The following is a 22467-nucleotide window of genomic DNA, read 5'->3' as shown; positions in this document are numbered from 1 at the left end:
GGGGATGATATGGGTATCTCTTTCATAGAGCTGCTGTGAGGGTTAAATAACCCAATATTTGGGAAGCACTTTGCACAGAGGCTGGCACATTCTGTAATAAGTCTACTGTGATTATTTCTACTTTGCCCTGGTCTGCATATCTTGCTTTTAAAAACATCTTTCTTCTGCTTTCTTTTTTTTTTTTTTTTTTTTTTTTTGAGACGGAGTCTCGCTCTGTCACCCAGGCTGGAGTGCAGTGGCGCCATCTCCGCTCACTGCAAGCTCCGCCTCCCGGGTTCACGCCATTCTCCTGCCTCAGCCTCTCCGAGTAGCTGGGACTACAGGCGCCCGCCACCACGCCCGGCTAATTTTTTGTATTTTTAGTAGAGACGGGGTTTCACCGTGGTCTCGATCTCCTGACCTCGTGATCCGCCCGGCTCGGCCCCCCAAAGTGCTGGGATTACAAGCGTGAGCCACCGCGCCCGGCCTCTTCTGCTTTCTTAATTCCCGTTCTCCTTAGCATTCCTCTCATTTATCCATCTTTAATCCCTGTCTCTGCTTCTCAGGAGGGGAGGGTTGGGTTTGGGGAGAAAGAGAGAGTGACTATAGAGACTGGAACTTGCTTGACAGCCAGGGAGTGCCTGCCGTGGTAACACAGGAACATGTAGCCTGCGCATGTTAGTGTAACAATCACACGGCATCCATGCTAGTCAGTTACACACTGTCACTCAACAGTCTCTGGGTATCTCATGCCCACCCTCAATCAGCCCAGAACCCTGTGGCTTCAGAAATATCTTGGCCCCTCGTCAGGTGGAGCTCATACCCAAACCCATCCCAGGCAAGTCTCTCTCTGTCTGGCCAGCTTGTGTCTCCAACTCCCTCAGAGCCTGGCTTGGCGTTGGAAGTTTTCAGCCCAGGAAGCCTGAGCGAAGTGGGCACCTTCGAGGGATTTTGATCCAGAACCATTCAGGAGAGACTGTGATGGTAGACCCCCCTACACACACGCACTGCCACTTGTGTGCACATGAGCAGATAGGCTTGAGTCTTCAGCTCACAAACTTCTTCCACGTTCCCGATTGCCCACCTCGTCCAAAGTCTCTTGAGGTGCTTAGAGAAAGGATTGATACCTATTTGACTGAGGAAGCTGAGGCCAGCGAAGAATAGTGCTTTGCTTAAAGGCAAGGATGTGATAGAGTCGAGCGAATGTAGGGCCCTTGCGTCCCAGCCTCGAACATTTCTGTTTCACCGCAGCTGCGAGCTGCGAGCCCAGAAGGCGGCTCAGATCAATGTGCCTGAATTCACGCCCCCTACCCACCCTACCCGATCCCGCCAAAGCCACTGCCTCCCCTGTGGCGGCCGCTGGGGAAAAGGGAGAGAACTGCCATAGCTTGTCTCTTTAATGCGCGCCCCCAGAGGCCCAGCGCGCCCCCGCCACTATAACCGGAGTGCATGGAGCAGGCTACGCTCAGAGGAGGAAGGGCGGGCGCTGGGCACCCGTTGACTGACTTTTCCAAGTGCGATCAGTGCCCATCCGTCCTGCCTCCATGGACCCGCCCGGGAACGGCCACCGCTGAGGACCCCACGCCCACTAGGATCCCGGCTGGGTCTCACCCGGCTACCGCACCGTGACCCCCGCGGGCTGTGCCGGCTCCCGGCGCCTCTGCCCGCAGCGCTCGCCGTCGGGCTAGGGCTCCGCCACCGCCACGCCTCGCGCCCCGGACTCACCGCCCCATGCTGGTGCACACCTACTCCGCCATGGTGAGTAGTCTCGGGCCCGGGACGTATTCGGCCGGAGGATCGGGGCGCCTGAGTGCTGGACTTTCCAACCCTCCTGCCCCGCGCCAACGAAATCTCGGAGGGAGGGGGCCGCAGGGACTCCGCCAGCTGAGAACACGATGCGCAAGTGACCGCTGTCCCCAGCCTGAGGCTCCTGCGCCTGCGGGTGGCTCGGAAATAAACCTCGGGCCGCAAGAAACGGGGGGGACGGCAGCTGAACCCTCCCGAGCTGAGGAGGATCCTTTCGGGCTGGGGTCCTTTCAGCTGCCAGTGGGTCACCTAAGGCACCCCTCTCCTTCCCCAGGAGCGCCCCGACGGGCTGGGCGCAGCTGCCGGCGGGGCCCGCCTGTCCTCTCTGCCCCAGGCTGCCTACGGGCCGGCGCCCCAGCTCTGCCACACGCCGGCCGCCGCAGCTGCCGCCGACTTCCAGCCGCCCTACTTCCCGCCGCCCTACCCGCAGCCACCGCTGCCCTACGGTCAGGCGCCCGACGCCGCCGCAGCCTTTCCCCACCAGGCAGGGGACCCGTATGGCGGCCTGGCGCCCCTGGCGCAGCCGCAGCCTCCTCAGGCCGCCTGGGCCGCTCCCCGCGCAGCCGCCCGCGCCCACGAGGAGCCTCCCGGCCTGCTGGCACCGCCCGCCCGCGCCCTGGGCCTTGACCCGCGCCGTGACTACGCCACCGCCGTGCCCCGGCTCCTGCACGGCCTGGCAGACGCACCGCTCGGCCTTCCGGGGCTGGCGGCGGCCCCCGGTCTGGAGGACCTGCAGGTGAGACCCGAGGGGTCCGGGATGGGTTGGGACTGGCCGCGGTGGTTTACTACCATGGCTGGAGGCAGAAGGTGACAAATGCAGGAACCCGACTTTTCTCCCAGCTCGCCACTTCTCACTGGTGACTCCGAGGTTGTGTCCCACCTCCTGGGTTAGACGTTGCCTGGCCATTAAGGCTGCCTGGCACTGAGTCCGCCAACAGTGCCTGGGTGGCAGCAATCCTCGGCAGGGACTGAATCACTTCTTTTCTCCCCGCTGGGCCGTTGAGCCACGTGTGGCATCCATGGGGCAGCCTGCACCTGGAGCGAAGAGAAGCATAGTAGTTACCAGTCTAAGGTTCAAAATTCCCTTTTTGCACTGCAAGGTGAGATGCCCAGGGCTCCAGCTCGGTGCCTGGACATAGCGATTCCTGGGCCTGCCCGTCGCCGCCCGAAGCGAAGGTGGTGCGCGTTGGGCGGAGCAGACAGAGACCGTGGGTGGCAGGGGCTTGGGAAGCCATGGGCGGCTAGGGCTTTATGCGCCCTCACTGCCTCCCTCTGCTATTTGCAGGCGATGGACGAGCCGGGAATGAGCCTCCTAGACCAGTCCGTGATCAAGAAAGGTAAGGAATGGTGTGCATCTGTCAGGGCAGAGCCGGGCGAGATGGTGCAGGCCCTTGGTGCACAGATCCATTTTCTTCACCGGCCATGCCTCCTGTGTGTCGCCAGGCTGGGTGTCCACCAGGCACTCTTCCTGGTCCAGCCAGAGATTAGGCAGAGGCGCGGGCTTGGTGAGTTTGCCCAGCATCCTGCGGCCTGCGGTGGGCCTAAGCGGGTCAGCGTTCACTGGGCTGCAGCACTGGGAGCCTGGCCTCTCTCCGAGGAGGGGGAGGGCACTCTTGTGGATCTGGAGTTGATTTGCAGAACGAGTTAAACCACTTCCCTGTTTCCCTAAGAGGTGGGAATGGAAGTGCTGTTCCCACGGAGTTCGGGAAATGATTTTCATTTTACAGTGCCTTAGCATTTCGGAGCCTGGCGGGCACTTTCTTCCCCTTCCTTCCAGGCAGGGCTTTGGAGGTCTCTGGGGGAATTTTCTTTCTGTGGGAGTCTCTTGCGGCATTTAGACTTAGGGGATCTTGTGTGTGAATACTGTGTGTTAGGCTGTATGCACCTGAGTCAGGGCCCACCTGCTCCTGGGTGTCTGTGTCTATGTGAGTTCAGGGTCCTGTGTGGGTCTGAAATGTTCCCTTCATGGGTGTCTTAGTATTTCTTGGAGTGTGAGTGTGTCTGTTTCTGTGAATGTGTTTGTGAGGTGTGTCTCTGTATGTTGGTGTGCATTTCTCTGCATTTGCGGGTCTCAATGTGTACAGTATCCCTGTTGTGTCCTGCACTTTGTTCTTTGGTATCTGAGGATTTCCAAGCATGCACGGGTCCTCTCTGTGTATATATAGGAGTATTTGTGTGACTCCTGGAATTAGTAAAATCCTGGGACACGGGACCCACCTTTTCTGGCCTGAGGACCAAGTACTGGCCATGACAGGGGAAGGTGAGAGACAGACAAAAAGAGAGAGACAGCCAGAGAGGAGCAGAGACTCAGAGGGGCCCAGGCATTGGGCAGCAGCCTCTTTACATTTGGGGCAGGTGCCCGAAAGAATTCAGAGGTGCACATGAGCCTGCGGTGCCCCAGGCAGACACTGCTCCCACAGGGTTTGGCTCGAATTGTTTTTCAAACGAGTGAATTCAAGCCTGGGCTCTATTTGCCCTCCACTTGTTCTCAAGGGAGGCCAAGGTGGAAGTGGTGGTAGCAGGGCTGGGGCTGGACTTCCAGGAGCTGGGGCTGAGTTGCCAGGAGCTGGGGGTTAGGTGGATGGCCTGGAGTGTGTAGCAGGGAAGATGAGGCAACAGGGCAGGAAGTGGTGGGGAGGGGGTGGAATTGGGGCTGTGTCCTGTGTTGCTTGGAACTGGGGGTGTGGGAAAGACACTAGGAACCTGGTTGCAGCGCAGCTCTGCTGGTGAGGCTTGGTTGGCTTACTGGACAGAGCCTTTCTTGACCCCTGAAGAAAGAGATCCGTGTGCAGGGGGCAAAAGCCTGCCTGGACTTCCTGGCCACCAGAAATATGAGCATGGTGGTGGTCCCCAGTTCCCTACTCATGCTGGGCTCAAGAGACTGGGAGTCTAGGTTCACTGACTCCCTGAGAAAGACTAAGACCCTGCATTTTAGAAAGGGGTTTGGGGATCTCTGCCCTGCGCAAGGGTAGAAGGATCAGCTGTTGCTCTGAGCACCTTAACCCGGTCCAAAGCCGAGACAGGAGACTGGATGCCAGGCCCTCCCAGAGCTGGTTTCTCTCAAACAACTTCCAAGACTCGTAGATCCTAGGGGTGCGCTGAAATCTCCCAAAGCAGTCCAAAGAACACAACGACAGCCCTAACATCCCAGGTGCGGCGCGCTGGCTCCTTGGAGCGGGGCGGGACGCGGCCGCGCGGACTCACGTGCACAACCGCGGGACCCCAGCGCCAGCGGGACCCCAGCGCCAGCGGGACCCCAGCCCCAGCGGGACCCCAGCGCCAGCGGGACCCCAGCCCCAGCGGGTCTGTGGCCGAGTGGAGCGAATGGAGCGCCGGCGACCTGAGCGGAGACTGCGACCTGAGCGGAGACTGCGCCCTGGACGTCCCAGCCTAGACGTCAAGTTACAGCCCGCGGAGCTGCAGCAAAGGGGAAGGGGCAGGAGCTGGGCACAGTTGGATCCGGAGGTCGTGACCCAGGGGAAAGCGTGGGCGGGCGACCCAGGGCAGCTGCGGCGGCGAGGCAGGTGGGCTCCTTGCTCCCTGGAGCCGCCCCTCCCCACACCCGCCCTCGGCGCCCCCAGCAGTTTTCACCTTGGCCCTCCGCGTCGCCGCCAGCCCAGTGGGGAGTGAATTAGCGCCCTCCTTCGTCCTCGGCCCTTCCGACGGCACGCGGAACCCCTGTCCTGCCCCACAGACCTTCGGCCTCCGCCGAGTGCGGTACTGGAGCCTGCCCCGCCAGGGCCCTGGAATCAGAGAAAGTCGCTCTTTGGCCACCTGAAGCGTCGGATCCCTACAGTGCCTCCCAGCCTGGGCGGGAGCGGCGGCTGCGTCGCTGAAGCTTGGGGTCCTTGGTGCGAAAGGGAGGCAGCTGCAGCCTCAGCTGCGGCCTTCGCATCGCGGCGGTGGGCGTTCTCGGGCTTCGACTTCTCCAGCGCCGCGGGGCAGAGGCACCTGGAGCTCGCAGGGCCCAGACCTGGGTTGGAAAAGCCTCGCTGACTGCAGGCAAGCGTCCGGGAGGGGCGGCCAGGCGAAGCCCCCGCGCCTTCCCACACACTTCCGGTTCCCCCGCCAGTTGCACCCGCGGTATCGGGCAGGAGATGGCAGGGCTGAGGCCGACCCTAGGCATATAAGGGAGCCCTCCATTTCCTGCCCACGTTTGTCACCTCCAGTTTTGCAACCTATCCCAGAGACACAGAAAGCAGGCAGGACTGGTGGGGAGACGGAGCTTAACAGGAATATTTTCCAGTAGTGAGCAGGGGCTGTATGGGACGCGGGAGGAGCTCAGAAGAGGCGCGGAGAGTGCCCGAGGTTGGGTGAGTGCCTAGAGGAGAGATAGTTGAACCGGGCTCAAGAGGTGCTTAGTGGGTGTTTGTTGAATGAATGAGTGATGGGTTTTGAAGTCTGAGTGCATTGAAAGAGGGGGTGTGTAAAAAGGGCTACTTTCATCACACAGGACACAGCAGGTGCAAATCCTCTCCCTGTGGAAAAGCGAGACAGGTTAAAAAGGTTACAAACAAATTAGCCGGGCATGGTGGTGCGCCCCTGTAGTCCCAGCTACTCGGGAGGCTGAGCCAGGGGAATCGCTTGAACCCGGGAGGCGGAGATTGCAAGTGAGCCAAGATCGCGCCACTGCACTCCAGCCTGGCAACAGAGCGAGACTTCGTCTCGAAAAAAAAAAAAGTTCCAAACCGTGTGTGGGTTTCAGGTTATACAATCAGAGCTGGAAGGGAGTGGTCAAGGATGAGAACGGAGATGGATCCCTCGTTCCCTCTGGAGGAGAGTGGGTAGTTGCCTACTTGAGGGTGGGGAATCCCTCTCCACGGGATCAGCTGTCCGATCTCGGGATATCTAGGACAGGAGCTGATGTAAACAGTCGCCCTCTTCCTTGCTGTCTTTGGCCCTGGAGAAGGAGGAGGGAGCTGGGGAGGGTCTCCACTTCCCAGAGAATCTCTAAGCAGCCAGGACATGGGTGAGATGAGTGAGATACTGACCTCTAGGACAGTATTTGAGAGGGTGCCAAAAAACTCAGTAATCAAGATAAACAGGCCAGGCGCGGTGGCTCACGTCTGTAATCCCAGCACTTTGGGAGGCCGGATCACTTGAGGTCAAGAGTTCCAGACCAGCCTGGCCAACATGGTGGAACTCCATCTCTACTAAAAATACAAAAATTAGCCCAGTGTGGTAGCGCTAGCTTGTAATCCCAGCTACTCGGGAGGCTGAGGCAGGAGAATTGCTTGACCCAGGAGGCAGAGGTTGCAGTGAGCCGAGATCATGCCACTGCACTCCAGCCTGGGCAACAGAGTGAGACTATCTCAAAAAAAAAAAAAAAAGAGGCCGGGCGGCGATGGCTCACACCCTGTAATCCCAGCACTTTGGGAGGCCGAGGCGGATGGATCACCTGAGGTCTGGAGTTTGAGACCAGCCTGGCCAATATGGTGAAACCCCGTCTCTACTAAAAATACAAAAATTAGCTGGGCGGGGTGGCGGGCACCTGTAATCCCAGCTACTCCGGAAGTTGAGGCAGGAGAATCACTTGAACCCGTGGGGCGGAGGTTGCAGTGAACCGAGATCACACCATTGCACTCCAGCCTGGACAACAAGAGCGAAACTCCATCTCAAAAAAAAATAATAATAATCTTTTTTTTCTTTTTTTTTTTTTTGAGACACAGTTTTACTCTCTCGCCCAGGTTGGGGTGCAGCACCACGATCTCAGCTCACTGCAACCTCTGTCTCCCAGATTCTCGTACCTCAGCCTTCCAAGTAGCTGGGATTACAGGTACCTGTCACCACACCCAGCTAATTTTTGTATTTTTAGTAGGGGCCGGGTTTCACCATGTTGGCCAGGCTGGTCTCAAACTCCTGACCTCAAGTGACCTGCCCGCTTCAGCCCCCCAAAGTGCTGGGATTACAGGCGTGAGCCACCATGCTTGGCCTTTTTAAATGAAAATAGTGCAAAAATCAATGATAAACAAAATATCAAAAATTTACTGAACTTGCACTTCCACAACCCTTTCTCACTTGCCTCCCAGGCTACTCTCTGCCCCAGAAAGCAACTTAAAAAATGTGCAGCTAGAGTTTGGACTTTACCTGAAAACGGTGGGAGCTATGGAAAATCTTGGAGCAGGGGAGTGAAGGATAGAAATTATATGTAAAAGAAACCCTGGGCCGGGCGCAGTGGCTCATGCCTGTAATCCCAGCACTTTGGAAGGCCGAGGCAGGTGGATTACCTGAGGTCAGGAGTTTGAGACCAGCCTGACCAACATGGTGAAATCCTGTCTCTACTAAAAATACAAAAAAATTAGCCAGGCATGGTGGTGCATGCCTGTAGTCCCAGCTACTCTGGAGGCTGAGACAGGAAAATCGCTTGAACCCGGGAGGTGGAGGTTGCAGTGAGCCAAGATTGTGCCATTGCACTCCAGCCTGGGCAACAAGAGCGAAACTCCATCTTAAAAAAAAGAAAGAAAGAAACCCTCTAGCAGTTGATGAGAAGGAAACTTAATCAGCAGGTCCCAGCAGGGGAGATGAAGAGACTCTAGGGAGGGCATTTGCACATGCTGTGCCCCCAGTGTGGGGTGGGGAGCAGGTCACTACTCCTCCTGTCTACCTTCCTCTTGCTCCAACCCCTTCAAGCTTTGGACCAGTGGTACCCTAAGTGTAGTCTAAGGAACCACATGCATCAGGACCCCCAGGGGGTGCTTGTTAAAAATGCAAATTTTGGCCGGGCGCGATGGCTCACACCTGTAATCCCAGCACTTTGGGAGGCCGAGGCGGGCGGATCAAGAGGTCAGGAGATCGAGACCATCCTGACTAACACGGTGAAACCGCGTCTCTAATAAAAATACAAAAAAAAAAAAAAAAAAAAGGCCGGGCGCGGTGGCTCACGCTTGTAATCCCAGCACTTTGGGAGGCCGAGGCGGGCGGATCACGAGGTCAGGAGATCGAGACCACGGTGAAACCCCGTCTCTACTAAAAATACAAAAAATTAGCCAGGCGTGGTGGCGGGCACCTGTAGTCCCAGCTACTCGGAGAGGCTGAGGCAGGAGAATGGCATGAACCCGGGAGGCGGAGCTTGCAGTGAGCCGAGATTGTGCCACTGCACTCCAGCCTGGGTGACAGAGCAAGACTCCGTCTCAAAAAAAAAAAAAAGAAAAAAATTAGCCGGGCGTGGTGGCGGGCGCCTGTAGTCCCAGCTACTCGGGAGGCTGAGGCAGGAGAATGGCGTGAACCCGGGAGGCGGAGCTTGCAGTGAGGTGAGATAGCGCCACTGCACCCCAGCCTGGGCGACAGAGCGAGACTCTGCCTCAAAAAAAAAAAAATGCAAATTTCTTGGGCACCACCCCACATTGACTGCATGAGAACCCCTGTAAGTATGGCCCTGGAACTTGCATTTTTTAACTGATTTTTTGAGGTAAAATTTACATACCTAAAATTCGCACATTGTAAGGATACAATTTGATTATTTTTAGTAAATGTAGAGTTGTGTAACCATTATCACAATCCATTTTGAGGCATTTCTGTCATCCCCAGAAGTTCCCATTTGTAGCTACTCCCCATTCTCACCCCAAGCCTTAGGCCACCACTGATCTGCTTTCTGTCCATAAATTTGCATATTCTGGACATGTTCTATAAATAGAATATATAAATATGCAGACTTTTGCGTCAAGCTTCTTTTGCTTAGCATAATATTTTTGAGGCTCGCCCCAAACATTATGCTAAGTAAAAGAAGCAGCAATAAAAAGAAACAAACTATTATCAGCAGTTTGTTTCTTTTTATTGCTTCATAGTATGCCATTGTATGGGTGTAACATATTTTGTTTATCCATTGGTCAGTTGACGGGCACTTGGGTTGTTTCCACTTTTTAGCTGTCTTGAATAATGTTGCTGTGAACATTCACATACATGCCTTACTATAGACATATATTTGTAGTGCTTTTGAGTAAATTCCTAGGAGTGGAATTGCTGGATTATATGGTCGGTTTAGGTTTAATTTTTAAGAAACTGTCAAGCTGTTTTCTAAAGTGGCTGTATTATTTTGCATTCTCACCAGCAATGTGTGAGGGTTCCCCTTTTCCACATCCTACACTTAGAATTGTCTTTTTTTTTTTTTTTTTTTTTCGAGATGGAGTTTCACTCTTGTTGCCCAGGCTGGAGTGCGATGACGTGATCTCGGCTCACTGCAACCTCCGCCTCCTGGGTTCAAGTGATTCTCCTGCCTCAGCCTCCCAAGTAGCTGGGATTACAGGTGAGCGCCACCATCCTGGGCTAATTTTTGTATTTTTAGTAGAGACAGGGTTTCACCACGTTGGCCAAGTTGCTCTCAAACTCCTTACCTCAGGTGATCTGCCCGCTTCGGCCTCCCGAAGTGCTGGGATTCCAGGAGTCAGCCACCACACCTGGCCTATCATCTTCTTTTATGGGCCTTGCTTTTGGTGTTGTATCTAGGAACTCTTTGCTCAACCTGAGGTCACGAAGATTTTTCTCCTAAGTTTTCTGTTGTTGCTGTTGTTGTTTGTATTTTTAGTAGAGAGATGGGGTTTTGCCATGTTGGCCAGGCTGGTCTCAAACTCCTGACCTCAAATGATCCACCTGCCTTGCCTTCCAAAGTGGTAGGATTACAGGTGTAAGCCAGGACGCCTGGCCTTCTATGTTTTCTTCTAGAAAAAACTTGCAATTTTAACAAGGCTTCTTGGAGAGTCTGTTGCACACTTGCCTAGGTTCAGAAGTCAGACCATATCTACCACCTGTGGACAGAGTGCCTTGTCTGACAGGTTAAATAACTGGGAGCTCTTGTGTCTGCAGGAGTGAGTGTGTGTGTGTGTGTGTGTGTGTGTGTGTGTGTGAATGGCTTCTGCATGTGTGACCAGCAGGACACCATTAGATCACTTCAGCTTCAGGAGTTACCACAGGGAATCCTGTCCTGTGGGTGTGGGAGACAAACTTTACTGTCTCGGCTTTGCCCTCTGTGCTAGTTTAATTCCTACTTCCATCACTGCCCGTCCCTGACCCACCTGCTTCCCTAACCATGGATTCCATCCCTCTTGCCATTTTCAAGGGAAGAAGCTCTGAGAAAAAAAGGGACTGGTGGGGGAAGCAGCCAGGTCTGTCACTCATATTCACAAACACATGAGCAATGTCATGTCTGCCCTTATATCTAGCAGCACCTATGTTTGCATAAATCTGGCATCAACAGGAGAAAGCACTTGCAAATATCCATATCTAGGCTACCACGTTCCTCCATACTCCAGCTCATCCTCATTGCTGTATTTATCACAAGGGCATACAGTTTTTGTATACAGTCATCCTTTTTTATTTTTTTTGAGATGGAGTTTCGCTCTGTCGTCCAGGCTGGAGTGCAGTGGTGCAATCATAGCTCACTGCAGCCTCAAACTGGCTCAGTCATTCTGTGGCCTCAGCCTTCCGAGCAGCTGGGACTATGGGCACATACCACCATGCCTGGCTAACTTTAAAAAAATTTTTTTTTTGTAGAGATGAGGTCTCACTAAGTTGCCCAGGCTGGTCTCGAACTTCTGGGCTCAAGTGATCCTCCTGCCTCAGTTTCCCAAAGTGTTGGGATTACAGGTGTGAGTTACCATGCTCAGCCAGCCTGGGCTCAACTGATCCTCCTGCCTCAGTTTCCCAAAGTGTTGGGATTACAGGTGTGAGTTACCATGCTCAGCCAGCCTGGGCCCTAGGTTTTAATAGCAGTTGAATGGAGAAGGCTGCTCATCCTGTTTCTCCAACCCCTACTTCTGGTGAGGGGTGATGGGAGGGAAGACAGTTACTTTGCCCTTCTTTTTATTTTTAATTTATCAATTTGTAGGATTTTGGTTTTGTTTTTGTTTTTGAGACAGCGTCTCACTGTGCCACCCAGGCTGGCGTGGTCGGCTCACTGCAACCTCTGCCTCTTGGGCTCAAGCAATCCTCCTACTTCAGCCTCCAGCATAGTTGGGACTGCAGGCGTGTGCAATCACGCCTGGCTAATTTTTGTATTTTTTGTAGAGACAAGGTCTTATTGTATTGCCCAGGCTGGTCTTGAACTCCTGGGCTCAAGCAATCCTCCCACCTCGGCCTCCCAACGTGCTGGGATTACAGGTGTGAGCCACCGTGCCTGGCCTAATTTGTAGTTTTATTTGTTTAAAGTCAAGCTCGAGGTATAATTTTTTTATACATACAGTATAGTTCAGTTCGGGTTCCCAGGGCCCTTGCATCATTAGCTTATTTCATATTCACTCATGGCCACCTGTGCCAAGACCCTGCCCTCGACACACTCATACTTGGTAGGGAAGACACCCGTGGAAACAGACCAGGAAGGTTCAGTGCGGTAAGGCCAGGGATGGGGGTGAGAGGGAGCTGGGGGGCAGGGGAGGGAAGTTCTGTGCAGGGGTTGGTGCCTAAACTCAGTAGCGTAGAGAAGGACCCCTGAGAACCAAAGGAGCACTGTGGGGCTCAAAGAGCTCACACCCTGGGAGGCACCACGTCGCAGGAGGCACTTCACACTTGTTCCATTTGGCCTGTGCTGGGTTTTTCAATCTTTGAATCACTGCCAATGCTTACAAATCCAGAGATTTCACATAAAAATCCAGAATCCGAGTTTCAAAAACCAGCAAAACAAAACAAAAACACAAACAAACCAGGAACTTTGTGTCCTGCTTGGCGGGACTTTGCATAAGGTGCCCCTCTAGCCTGCCAACCTCCCCACAGCCCACTTACTATGTTACCTGTTGAGCCCTTCCTCCCTTGAAGCCTGGAGCTGTGCTGTCCACCAAGTGGCCACTATAACCACCATTGAGCACCCAAAATGCGACTAATCCGAATTGAGATGCACTTAAGCATAAAATGTCCATTGGATTTTGAAGGCTAATTTCAAACGATGTAAAATATCTCACTAATAATTTTAAAAATATTGATTACATGTTGAAATGATTCTATTTTGTATATATTGTGCTAAATAAAATATACTAAATAGTAATATATTATTTACTATTATATTGACTAAAATTAACCTCACATTTCTTTTTACTGTTTAAAATGTGGGCCAGGCCTGGTGGCTCACCCCTTTAATTCCGGCACTTTGGGAGGCCAAGGCAGGCGGGTGGATAGCTTGAGTCCAGGAGTTCAAGACCAGCCTGGGCAACATGGTGAAACCCCATCTCTATGAAACATACAAAAATTACCCAGGCATGGTGGCACGCACCTGTAGTCCCAGCAACTTGGGAGGCTGAGGTGGGAGGATCACTTGAGCCTGGGAGGTGGTGGTTGCGGTGAGCTGTGATTGTACCACTGTACTCCAGCGTGGGCAACAGAGCAAGACCCTGTCTCAAAAAAAGATGGTGGACACTAGGAAACGTAAATGTATACATGTGGCTCACATTATATTTCTCTTGGTCAGCTTGGGTCTAGAGCGTAATGGACAAATGGGGACCCAGCAAGAGGGGCAGGCAGAGCCAGAACACAAGGGAGGGTGAAGGAGGCCATTGTAACATGATGGTTAAAGCTGTGAACTTCGGAGTCAGTGCTCAGAGTTAAAGGTTCATTTCTGCTCCTTACTTGCTGTCCCACTTTAACCTCTTTGAACTTTCAGCACCTGGCACTTACTCATTGACAGGTGACATCATTTTGTCTAGCTCTGGAGCTGGGGTTTGATTTTCAGAGAACTGACCAGGCTCTGATGAGTTTTAGGCTGAGTTTTTGGCTGCAGAATGGTGCATGCAGATGGAAAGATCCCTCTGGACTGGGGCAGGGAGATCAGAGCAAGGTCTGTGGAGAAACTCACATGGGAAGTGAACCTGTGTCTGTGTGCATGCAGAGGAGTGGCCACATCCAAGGCACATAAAGAAATGAAAGTCGTGGGATGGGCAGGGGTGGGAGAAACAAAAAAAGAAAGCTGTAGGATCTAGTGATGGATGGGATGTGGTGATGGACAGGATGTGGTGATGGATGGGATGTGGTGATGGATGGGATGTGTTGGGGGAGAGGGTTGCAGAGGGTATCACAGAGGTTTCTGGCCGGGCTGCTGGGTGGAGGTGGGGAGGTTTATCCAGAGAGGGAGAGACTAGACGTTCTGCCAGGCTAGGGATCAGGCTAGCCTTTTCTACTTTTGTATTCCTCAGGCCTGGCACCATTCTTGGCATGCAAGTGCTCAGCCAATATTGCCAAATGGCTGGAAGGCAAAGAGCACCACCTTTGAGACCGCAGTCTTGGGTTTGTGACTGGTTCTCCGTCTACCAGCTGTGTGATCTCAGGCATATTACTTCACCTCTCTGGATATCAGTCTCCTCATCTGTAAAATGGGAATAGTGATAAGTGTATCCTCTTGTGGGTTGTTCCAAGGACTGAGTGGGTTTATCTACCGGAGCACACAGCAGTGAGTGCTCAGTAGCTGTTAGTCCCAGACTCCACACTCGAGCCTCACTCCTGATGTACACACGAGGCCTTGTCTACCAAGGCTGTCACCTCCATAAAGGAAGAGAAGGCCAAAGGGTTCCGCTAAAGAAGCAAGTGCTTCGATATTCTCCCTTCCCCCGAGGCTAAGCAGGAGGATGGAGGTTAGACTGCAGGAAGAACTTTCTTTCTCTTATAGCCAAGAATGTCTAAGTGAATTTTAGAAAATTAACTTCTGGCCAGGCACGGTGGCTCATGCCTGTAATCCCAGCACTTTGGGAGGCTGAGACAGGTGGATCATGAGGTCAGGAGTTTGAGACCAGCCTGGTCAATATGGTGAAACCCCATCTCTACTGAAAATACAGAAATTAGCCAGGCATGGTGGTGGGCACCTGTAGTCCCAGCTACTCAGGAGGCTGAGGCAGAAGAATCTCTTGAACCCGGGAGGCGGAGGTTGCGGTGAGCCGAGATGGCACCACTGCACTCCAGCCTGGTGACAGAGCGAGACTCCATCTCAAAAAAAGAAAAGAAAAGAAAAGAAAGAGAGAGAGAGAGAAAGAAAGAAGGAGAAAGAAAGAGAGAGAGAAAGAAAGAAAGAAAGAAAAAGAAAGAAAGAGAAAGAAAGAAGGAAAGAAAGAAGAAAGAAAGAAAGAAAGAAAGAAAGAAAGAAAGAAAGAAGAAAGAAAGAGAAAGAAAGAAAGAAAATTAACTTCTCAGATTCCCTTCTCTGGTCTTCAGTTAGTAGATAATTAGGGAGTGTTTGGGGAGGGGGTATAGGGCCTATCTCCTGGTCTCCTTTAGCATTCGCAGAGTGACTTGGCAGGAAGAGAGGGCCAGGGCTGAAGGCATTAACAGGGCAATAACTTCCCTGTCTCTGGGATGTGGAGCCCACAGTCTCCAGACCCCTCACTGATGCAGGGGTCAGGTGGGATGGGAGGGCGGAGAGGAAAAACGTGGGAATCACGAGTGGGAAGAGGGAATCTGGGGACTCCCTGTGATTGCCCAGCCGTGGCCTAGCCCTGCTGCAGGGCCCCAGGGGTCCTGCCTCCAGCTCACACTCATATCCTTACATGCAAGTCCCTCTCTGATGGCATCTGCTAAAACACCAAGATTCCGCTGGAACTGTTTGAGTTTAAGATAGGACCAGCCTGGTTCAGTGAGGGGGACACAGATTCAGGAGCCAGACGACTCAGAGTTCAGTCTCTGAGTTCACATCCATCAGTTGAGGGAACTCGGGCGAGTCACTTTCACCTCACCGTGGCTCAGTTTCTCCCTTCATAAAGCAAGGATACCAGACCCTCCCTTGAGTGGGGCCGTGTGCGGCAGCCACTGGCTCAGTGTTTCCCTCTTCTCCACAGTGCCCATCCCCTCCAAAGCCAGCAGCCTCTCAGCCCTCTCCTTGGCCAAAGACAGCCTGGTGGGCGGCATCACAAATCCTGGTGAGGTCTTCTGCTCCGTGCCTGGCCGGCTTTCACTGCTCAGCTCAACGTCCAAGTACAAGGTGACGGTGGGGGAGGTGCAGCGGCGACTCTCGCCTCCCGAGTGCCTCAACGCCTCCCTCCTGGGGGGTGTCCTCCGCAGGTAGGAAGGCCAGCCCACAATTCCCCGCCTGGTTGGATCCCTGGCCTCTTCAGGCCTTCTCAAGGCATCAGAGAGGAGGCCAGTCTCACCTAGGCCTCCTGCCTCAGTCTCCCTGGGAGGGGAATCCCCGGGGACTCTGGATTGTGCATGTTGTAGGGGCCGGCCCAGGTCCCTGGTGGCTGCCACATGTCTGTGGGTCTGGGGTAGGGAGGAGGGCAGAGAAAGAAGCCTGGGCACAGAGTAGGGATGGAGAACTCATCTACACTGGTCAGGACGAGACTGGGTCTGGGGAAGAGAGAGGGCCATCCTCACCCCCTCTTCCAGGAAGTGAACCCCAGGACCCAAGGCCCATTCTGCGCGGCAGCATAGGCCCTGTGTGTTTTGGGGTGCAGAGCATGGTAGTCCATGGTTCGTCTTCCTAGACCTGTCTCTCTCTCTCTCTCTCTGTGCATGTCTTTGTGCCTGGGAAGGGTATTTCTGCTTCAGGGTCATGAGCTTGGATGAGTCTGAGGATGGTGTGGACATGTGTGTGCATGTGCGTGTGCATGTGAGTGTGCGTGTGTCTATAGTAGCGGATGGCCAGGAGCGTGTGTTTTCATGAGTGTGAGTATCCTGTTTCTTCTAGTGGGATGTGTGGCCTACAGTGTGTCCTGCTGTGTGTGTGTGATTGCCTGTGCATCTGGAGCTACTCACATGGATGTTCACGTCTGTGCCACTGTGTGGGAGTGGCATTTGTGCAGTCATAGGGGGTATCTCCTTACTCCTAGCATCTTGGAGGGTCTCTGTGAGTCCCTGAGTGTCTGTACATGTGTTCCTGGGACCCTGACTTGGTGTGATCCTGTGTCTCTGTGTCCCTGGGTGTCTGAGTCTGTGTCTCTGCATATGTCTGTCTCTATTGGTTCTACGTGTCTGTGTTCTTTCACGTGTGTGTGTGTGTGTGTGTGTGTGTGAGTCACCAGGTGGCTGTGTGTGTACCTGTGTCTCCCCATGTGGCTCTCTTTCTGTATGTCACTGTGTGTCTCTACATATAGGTCTGTGTATCCCCGGGTAGGTGTGTGTGGCCATCTGGTGTGCTAAGGACCCCAGGATGCCCCACCCTGGCTGCCCCTGCTGTTGAGAGGATTAGAGTGAACTGAGAGGCTCCTGGAGCTGGGTGCTGGCCCCCCTGCCTCTGTCTTGGCTGCAAAACCATGGAGATTAGGAAGAGGTTGTGCCCTTGCTGAAAGAGACCTCAGAGCATCCCCAGGACCAGACCCAAACCTCAACAGGGGCTGGTGGAGGCAACAAGGCCCTTTGGCAGCCACTTAGCCTCCACGTGTTTCTCTTGTCTTCATAGTTGTATGTCTGTCTGTCTCTGTGCATGTCAAGGGCCAAGTCCAAAAATGGGGGCCGGTGTTTGCGGGAACGGTTAGAGAAGATTGGGCTCAACCTGCCAGCTGGCCGTCGCAAGGCCGCCAATGTGACGCTGCTGACTTCGCTAGTGGAAGGTGAGTGAGGCCTGAAGATGGGCATGGGAGTGGATGCAAGGGCAAGTGAGTTGTCTGGTGTGACTGTCTCTAGTGCAGGAGGGTGTGTTTAGTGGTGTGTGTGTATCCGTGTAAGTGTTGCAGTATCTGTGTGCGTACTCTCTTTCATGTATAAGGTGTGTTTGTGATTTCTGTGTGTAGTCTTTGTACATGTGTGCATGCACGTGCAATGGAGACCTACTTGCAGTGTGAGTATGTGTATGTGGGTGTGGGTGTGGGTGTGTGGGTGTGTGTGTTGGCGGGGAATAGCCAGTGTTTGGATGTGGTAAAGGGATGAAGGGGGTGACAGTCCCCTCCCCTGGAGGTTGGTGCCTCTGGAATACATGGTGGGCCCAGCTCCCATCTCTGAGCTCAGAGCCCAACCCTAATGGCCCCAAGGGAGAGCAATGTAATGGGAGCTGGAGCTGGGCTGGGAAGGAAAGTCAGAGGGGGCATCTACACAGGCAGGATAGGGCAGGATCCCTCTGGCCAGGGGGTCAGAGGTTCAAAGCTGTGTTCCAGGCGCAGAGGTACACCCGGCAGTAGTGACAGCTCCCCTCCCCCCAGGAGAGGCCGTGCACCTGGCCCGAGACTTCGGTTATGTCTGTGAGACGGAGTTCCCAGCCAAGGCAGCCGCCGAGTACCTGTGCCGACAGCACGCTGACCCAGGGGAGCTGCACAGCCGCAAGAGCATGCTGCTGGCCGCCAAGTGAGTGAGGGCACCCTGCACAGGCACACGTGGGTGCCATGCACAGACAGACATCATGTATGGGCACAACGGACACCACTGTGTACATCAGCAGTGAGCACACACGTACATGCACACCACTGTGTACACAAGCAGTGAGCACACACATGTACCTGCGGCCCATGTGGCACCACACATGGGCACACCTAGGCTCCCTGCTTAGGCTCTCCTGGGCACATGTGTGCATGCCACCTGGGCACACTTGGGTGCCACATATGGGTATATTTGGGCATCATGTTTATCACTCAGACATACATGAACACTCCTCACAAGCTCCTGGAGCACACATGGACACTACATGTGAACATATCTGGGCTCCTGCATCAGGAACAGTGATGTCAATACTGGCTCACACAGGCTCACGCATGGGTCCTACACTCACATACACTCCCAGGACACCACCAGCCCCAGTCCCCATCGCAGGTCTGAGGCTCCCTCTCCTAGCCTTGCCCATCAACCCTCTGATCCAGTGACGTCCATCAGGCCACCAAGTCACACCTGACTGCTCTACAAGCCCATTGTGCCTCCCTCACCACCGTTCACATGCTGCCACCTCTACTCAGGTCTTCATCTCACTCCTGGACCTTCACCCCAGAGTCTTCCTGTTCCCAATCTCCCTGCACATGCACCCGCCCCACTGCATAAGAATCTTCAATGGTTCCCGCTGCATTGATTTTCAAACTAGGTCTGTGAGGGCACCTCAGGTCCTGTTTAACAAACTAGTATTCTATTAAGATTTAGTTTTGTTTTTGTTTTTTGAGATGGAGTTTCGCTCTTGTTTCCCAGACTGGAGTGCAGTGGCACGATCTCAGCTCACTACAACCTCCACCTCCCAGGTTCAAGCAATTCTCCTGCCTCAGCCTCCTGGGTAGCTGGGATCACAGGCGCCTGCCACCAGGCCCAGCTAATTTTTGGTATTTTAAGTAGAGACGGGGTTTCACCATGTTGGCCAGGCTGGTCTCGAACTCCTGGCCTTAGGTGATCCATCCGCCTTGGCCTCCCAAAGTTCTGGAATTACAGGCATGAACCACCGCGCCTGGCCCCAAGATTTAGTTTTTCAGGCCAGGCAAGGTGGCTCACATCTGTAATCCTAGCACTTTGAGAGGCTGAGGCTGGTGGATCGCTTGAGCCCAGGAATTGGAGACAAGCCTGGGCAACACGGTGAAACCCGGTCTCTAGTAAAAATACAACAATTAGCCAGGTGTGGTGGTGCACTCCTGTAGTCCCAGCTACTTGGGAGGCTGAGGTGGGAGGATAACCTGAGCCTGGGATGTCGAGGCTGCAGTGAGCCATGATTGCATCGCTGTACTCTAGCCTGCGTGACACAGTGAGACCCCAATCCCAAAAAAAAAAAAAAAGGCGAAAGGCAAAAGATTTAGTTCTTCCAAAAGAGTTCTTATCTTAGCCCATTTGGGTTGCTATAACAAAATACCATAAACTGAGTAGCTTATAAACAACAGAAATTTTTATTTATTTATTGAGACAGAATCTTGTTCTGTTGCCTAGGCTACAGTGCAGTGGTGCAATCTTGGTGCACTGCAACCTCCAGCTCCTGGGTTCAAGCAATTCTAGTGCCTCAGCCTCCTGAGTAGCTGGGATTACAGGTGCCTGCCACCACATCTGGTTAATTTTTGTATTTTTAGTAGAGGTTTCACCATGTTGGCCAGGCTGGTCTCGAACTCCTGACTTCAGGTGATCCACCCACCTCGGGCTCCCTAAGTGCTTGGATTACAGGTGTGAGCCACCGCACCCGGCCAACAAATTTATTTCTCATAGTGCTGGAGGCTGGGAAGTTCAAGGTCAAGGCAGATTCCACGTCGGGTGAGGGCCTGCTTTCTGGCTCATAGACAGCACCTTGCTGTGTGTCCTCACATTGTAGAAGGGAGAAGGGGTTTCTCTCTGGCTTCTTTTATAACAAGGGCATTAATCCCATTCATGACGGCTCCACCTCCATGACCTAATCACCTCCCAAAGGCCTCACCTCCTAATACTATCACCTAGCGGGGTAGGATTTCAACATATGAATTTTGGGGAACATAAGCATTCACACCATAGCAGTCCCACTGCAAGAAAAGACAGAGAGAGGAAGGGGATAGAGAAAGAGAGAAAGAAAGAGAGAGAGGCTGGGTGCAGTGGCTTATCCCTGTAATCCCAGCACTTTGGGAAGCTGAGGTGATCAGATCGATTGAGCCCAGGAGTTCAAGGCCAGCCTGGGCAACTTGGCGAAACTCCATCTGTGCTAAAAAAAATTAGCCAGGAGTGATGGTGCGCACCTGTAGTCCCAGCTACTCGGGAGGCTGAGGTTGAGACTGCAGTGAGCTAGGACTGCGCCACTGCACTCCAGCCTGGGTGACAGAGCAAGACCTTGTCTCAGAAAAAAAAGAAAAGGGAGAGATAAATCTGAGAACTACCAATTGGTAGGCTAAAGTTCAAACTCTTTTGAGGGCCCCACAGTCTGGCCCACACAAACTCCACCCACTTCTGCCAACCCTGTCCTCACATCCTTGGGTTTGTCTGTTTCCGGCTTAGAACATCCAGTCCTCCCACCTAACGCAGTCCTTCAAACTGACAACTCCACCTTCCTGCCTTTGAGGCTTTCCTCAAGTGCCCAAGGCAGAAGAGGAAGCACAGACTCCTGGGACTGCCAAATGGAGAGACCTCTGAGGCTGCTCATACTGTGGCTGGAGAAACCTAGCCAGGGCGGGGCTCACTTCGTTCACTAATCAGCTCATTCATCAAGCACTTCGTGGGTCTCAGTCCTAAGATACTGGCTGGCTTTCATGGTGACACAAAGATGAATGATGAGTGATTCTCTTTCCTGAGCCACACACAGGACGCACAAAGGAATGAATAATGAATGGCTGCAAACTAGAGCTAGGTTCAAATCCCAGCTCGGTCACCTTGACAGGTCATCCAACCTGTCTGAAACCAGTATCCTTGTCCGTATGATGGGGATAATAATAGTATAGACTTGTTATGAAGATTAAGATGATGCAGACAGTGTGGTTGGCACAGCATCCAGCCTTCAATTATATTCACTGCTAGTTATTATTTCTGGCAGATTCTGGATTGTTTCCTAATAGCTTCAAAGACAAAGTTCTGTGAAGCATTGGGTGTTTGGGGTTGGGAGAGGGAATCCAGGAAAGTTTCCTATATAAGGTAGTAAGTAGCTGAGCTGCACTTTGAATATGGGCTGGACATCCAAAAAAGAAAGATTATAGGGTGATCGACATGTGCTGTTTATTAGCTGTGTGATACTGGGCTAGTCAAATGACTTCTCTGAACCTTAGTTTCCTTTTCTGTAAAAAATAGTATGGTCATCATTTGCAGACTGTTGGGAGGGTCAGCAATTGTGTAGCTAATGTCTGTAAAATGCCTAGCACATAGTAGGTCCTTCTCTGGGCTCAGACTTTTGTCCTCCAACCTCTGACCCTCCTTCTCCCACCAGGCAGATCTGCAAGGAGTTTGCAGACTTGATGGCTCAGGACCGCTCACCGCTGGGCAACAGACGTCCAGCACTCATCCTAGAGCCCGGAGTACAGAGCTGCTTGACACACTTTAGCCTCATCACCCATGGCTTCGGTGGGCCTGCCATCTGTGCTGCCCTCACTGCCTTTCAGAACTACTTGCTGGAGTCACTCAAGGGGCTGGACAAGATGTTTCTAAGCAGTGTGGGCAGTGGGCATGGTGAAACCAAGGCTTCGAAGGATGTCAAGCATCGGAAATAACTGCTTCTCCCACCCCATCCCTAAGGGGCTCCCAGGCCCGGAAATAGGGACTTAGCTCTTGGGGGTGGGCCTGGAAGGACTGAAAGGTGGGATTAAGTCAGGCCAGAAAGAGAACATTCATCCAGAGATCCCAGAGTTGGGGATCTGGCTTGGAGTAAGGGAGGGGGCCTCTCTGTGGTGGTGTGTTGGTAAGTTAAGGACCCAAGTATTTGTCTCATGTGTGCAATTTTCTGACCTTTGATGGTTGAGAAGGTTTGGACAGAAAATTGACATGAAAAGATCTGGCTCATGGGGCAGAGCCCTTTCCATTAGCGTGCCTGGGTGGCCGTGGGTGCTTCTAGAGGCCAAAGCCTTTGTGTTTTTCACTGGTGGCAGGAGGAAAATTGATAAATCAGAGGTGCTACTGAGGAGTTGGTGCCCCTCATTCCAGAATCTCCTACCCCCAGAAAAGGGGTGCTGGAAGGAGGCCCCAGTGGACTCTTTGTACCCTTCCTACTCTCAGAAAGAAGTGGGCAGGAGGGGTCCTCAAGGAACAAAGAAGATAAAGCACAAATTGCAGAACTTGAATCCAGGCTGCTGCTCATCACAGTCCCGTTGCTGTCTGTCCCATTTATTTATGTATGTTGTGATTAAATTTGAAATTTTAAAATGTCCAGTGCAACTTATTTATCCCAATGAGTTGGGGATGCATTTCACTGTTTTCTGGCCATACACTGGTATGTCCAGCTGGACCAGGAGG

General features: G+C 53.1%; 2 protein-coding genes across 4 annotated transcripts in view; one reads left to right on the top strand and one right to left on the bottom strand.

The window, feature by feature from the left end:
* Positions 1 to 1657: 1657 nt before the first annotated feature.
* TFAP2E (transcription factor AP-2 epsilon) lies at positions 1658 to 22394 on the top strand. Of its 2 annotated transcripts, none has more exons than XM_063627923.1 (7): positions 1658 to 1737; positions 2060 to 2521; positions 3071 to 3122; positions 15525 to 15747; positions 17116 to 17234; positions 17820 to 17961; positions 20530 to 20605. In XM_063627923.1, exons 1-7 carry the CDS (start codon positions 1711 to 1713, stop codon positions 20549 to 20551), a joined length of 1047 nt encoding a protein of 348 aa, XP_063483993.1. In that variant the 5' UTR covers positions 1658 to 1710; the 3' UTR covers positions 20552 to 20605. The 2 variants fall into 2 exon arrangements, with proteins under 2 accessions (XP_063483993.1, XP_055110686.1); XM_055254711.2 differs by lacking the exon at positions 20530 to 20605 and adding an exon at positions 21449 to 22394 and having other exon boundaries at positions 1696 to 1737.
* PSMB2 (proteasome 20S subunit beta 2) overlaps positions 2471 to 22467 on the bottom strand; it is a 66764-nt gene continuing 46767 nt past the window's right edge. Inside the window, exons 6-7 of one of the 2 annotated variants that reach the window (XM_063627931.1) lie at positions 5377 to 5528; positions 2471 to 2820 (exon numbers count right to left, since the gene is read on the bottom strand). In XM_063627931.1, the coding sequence (XP_063484001.1) occupies positions 2637 to 2820; positions 5377 to 5528 (336 nt within the window). In that variant the 3' untranslated portion in view covers positions 2471 to 2636. Of the gene's footprint in view, positions 2821 to 5357; positions 5529 to 22467 lie in introns of those variants that run through there. The other variant, XM_063627932.1, reaches the window with a different exon arrangement.

The sequence above is a fragment of the Symphalangus syndactylus genome, chromosome 12 (assembly GCF_028878055.3).
Source record: "Symphalangus syndactylus isolate Jambi chromosome 12, NHGRI_mSymSyn1-v2.1_pri, whole genome shotgun sequence".
Classification (NCBI taxonomy): domain Eukaryota; kingdom Metazoa; phylum Chordata; class Mammalia; order Primates; family Hylobatidae; genus Symphalangus; species Symphalangus syndactylus.
Note: the sequence above shows the minus strand (reverse complement) of the source record. Positions and strands in the feature narration are given on the sequence as shown.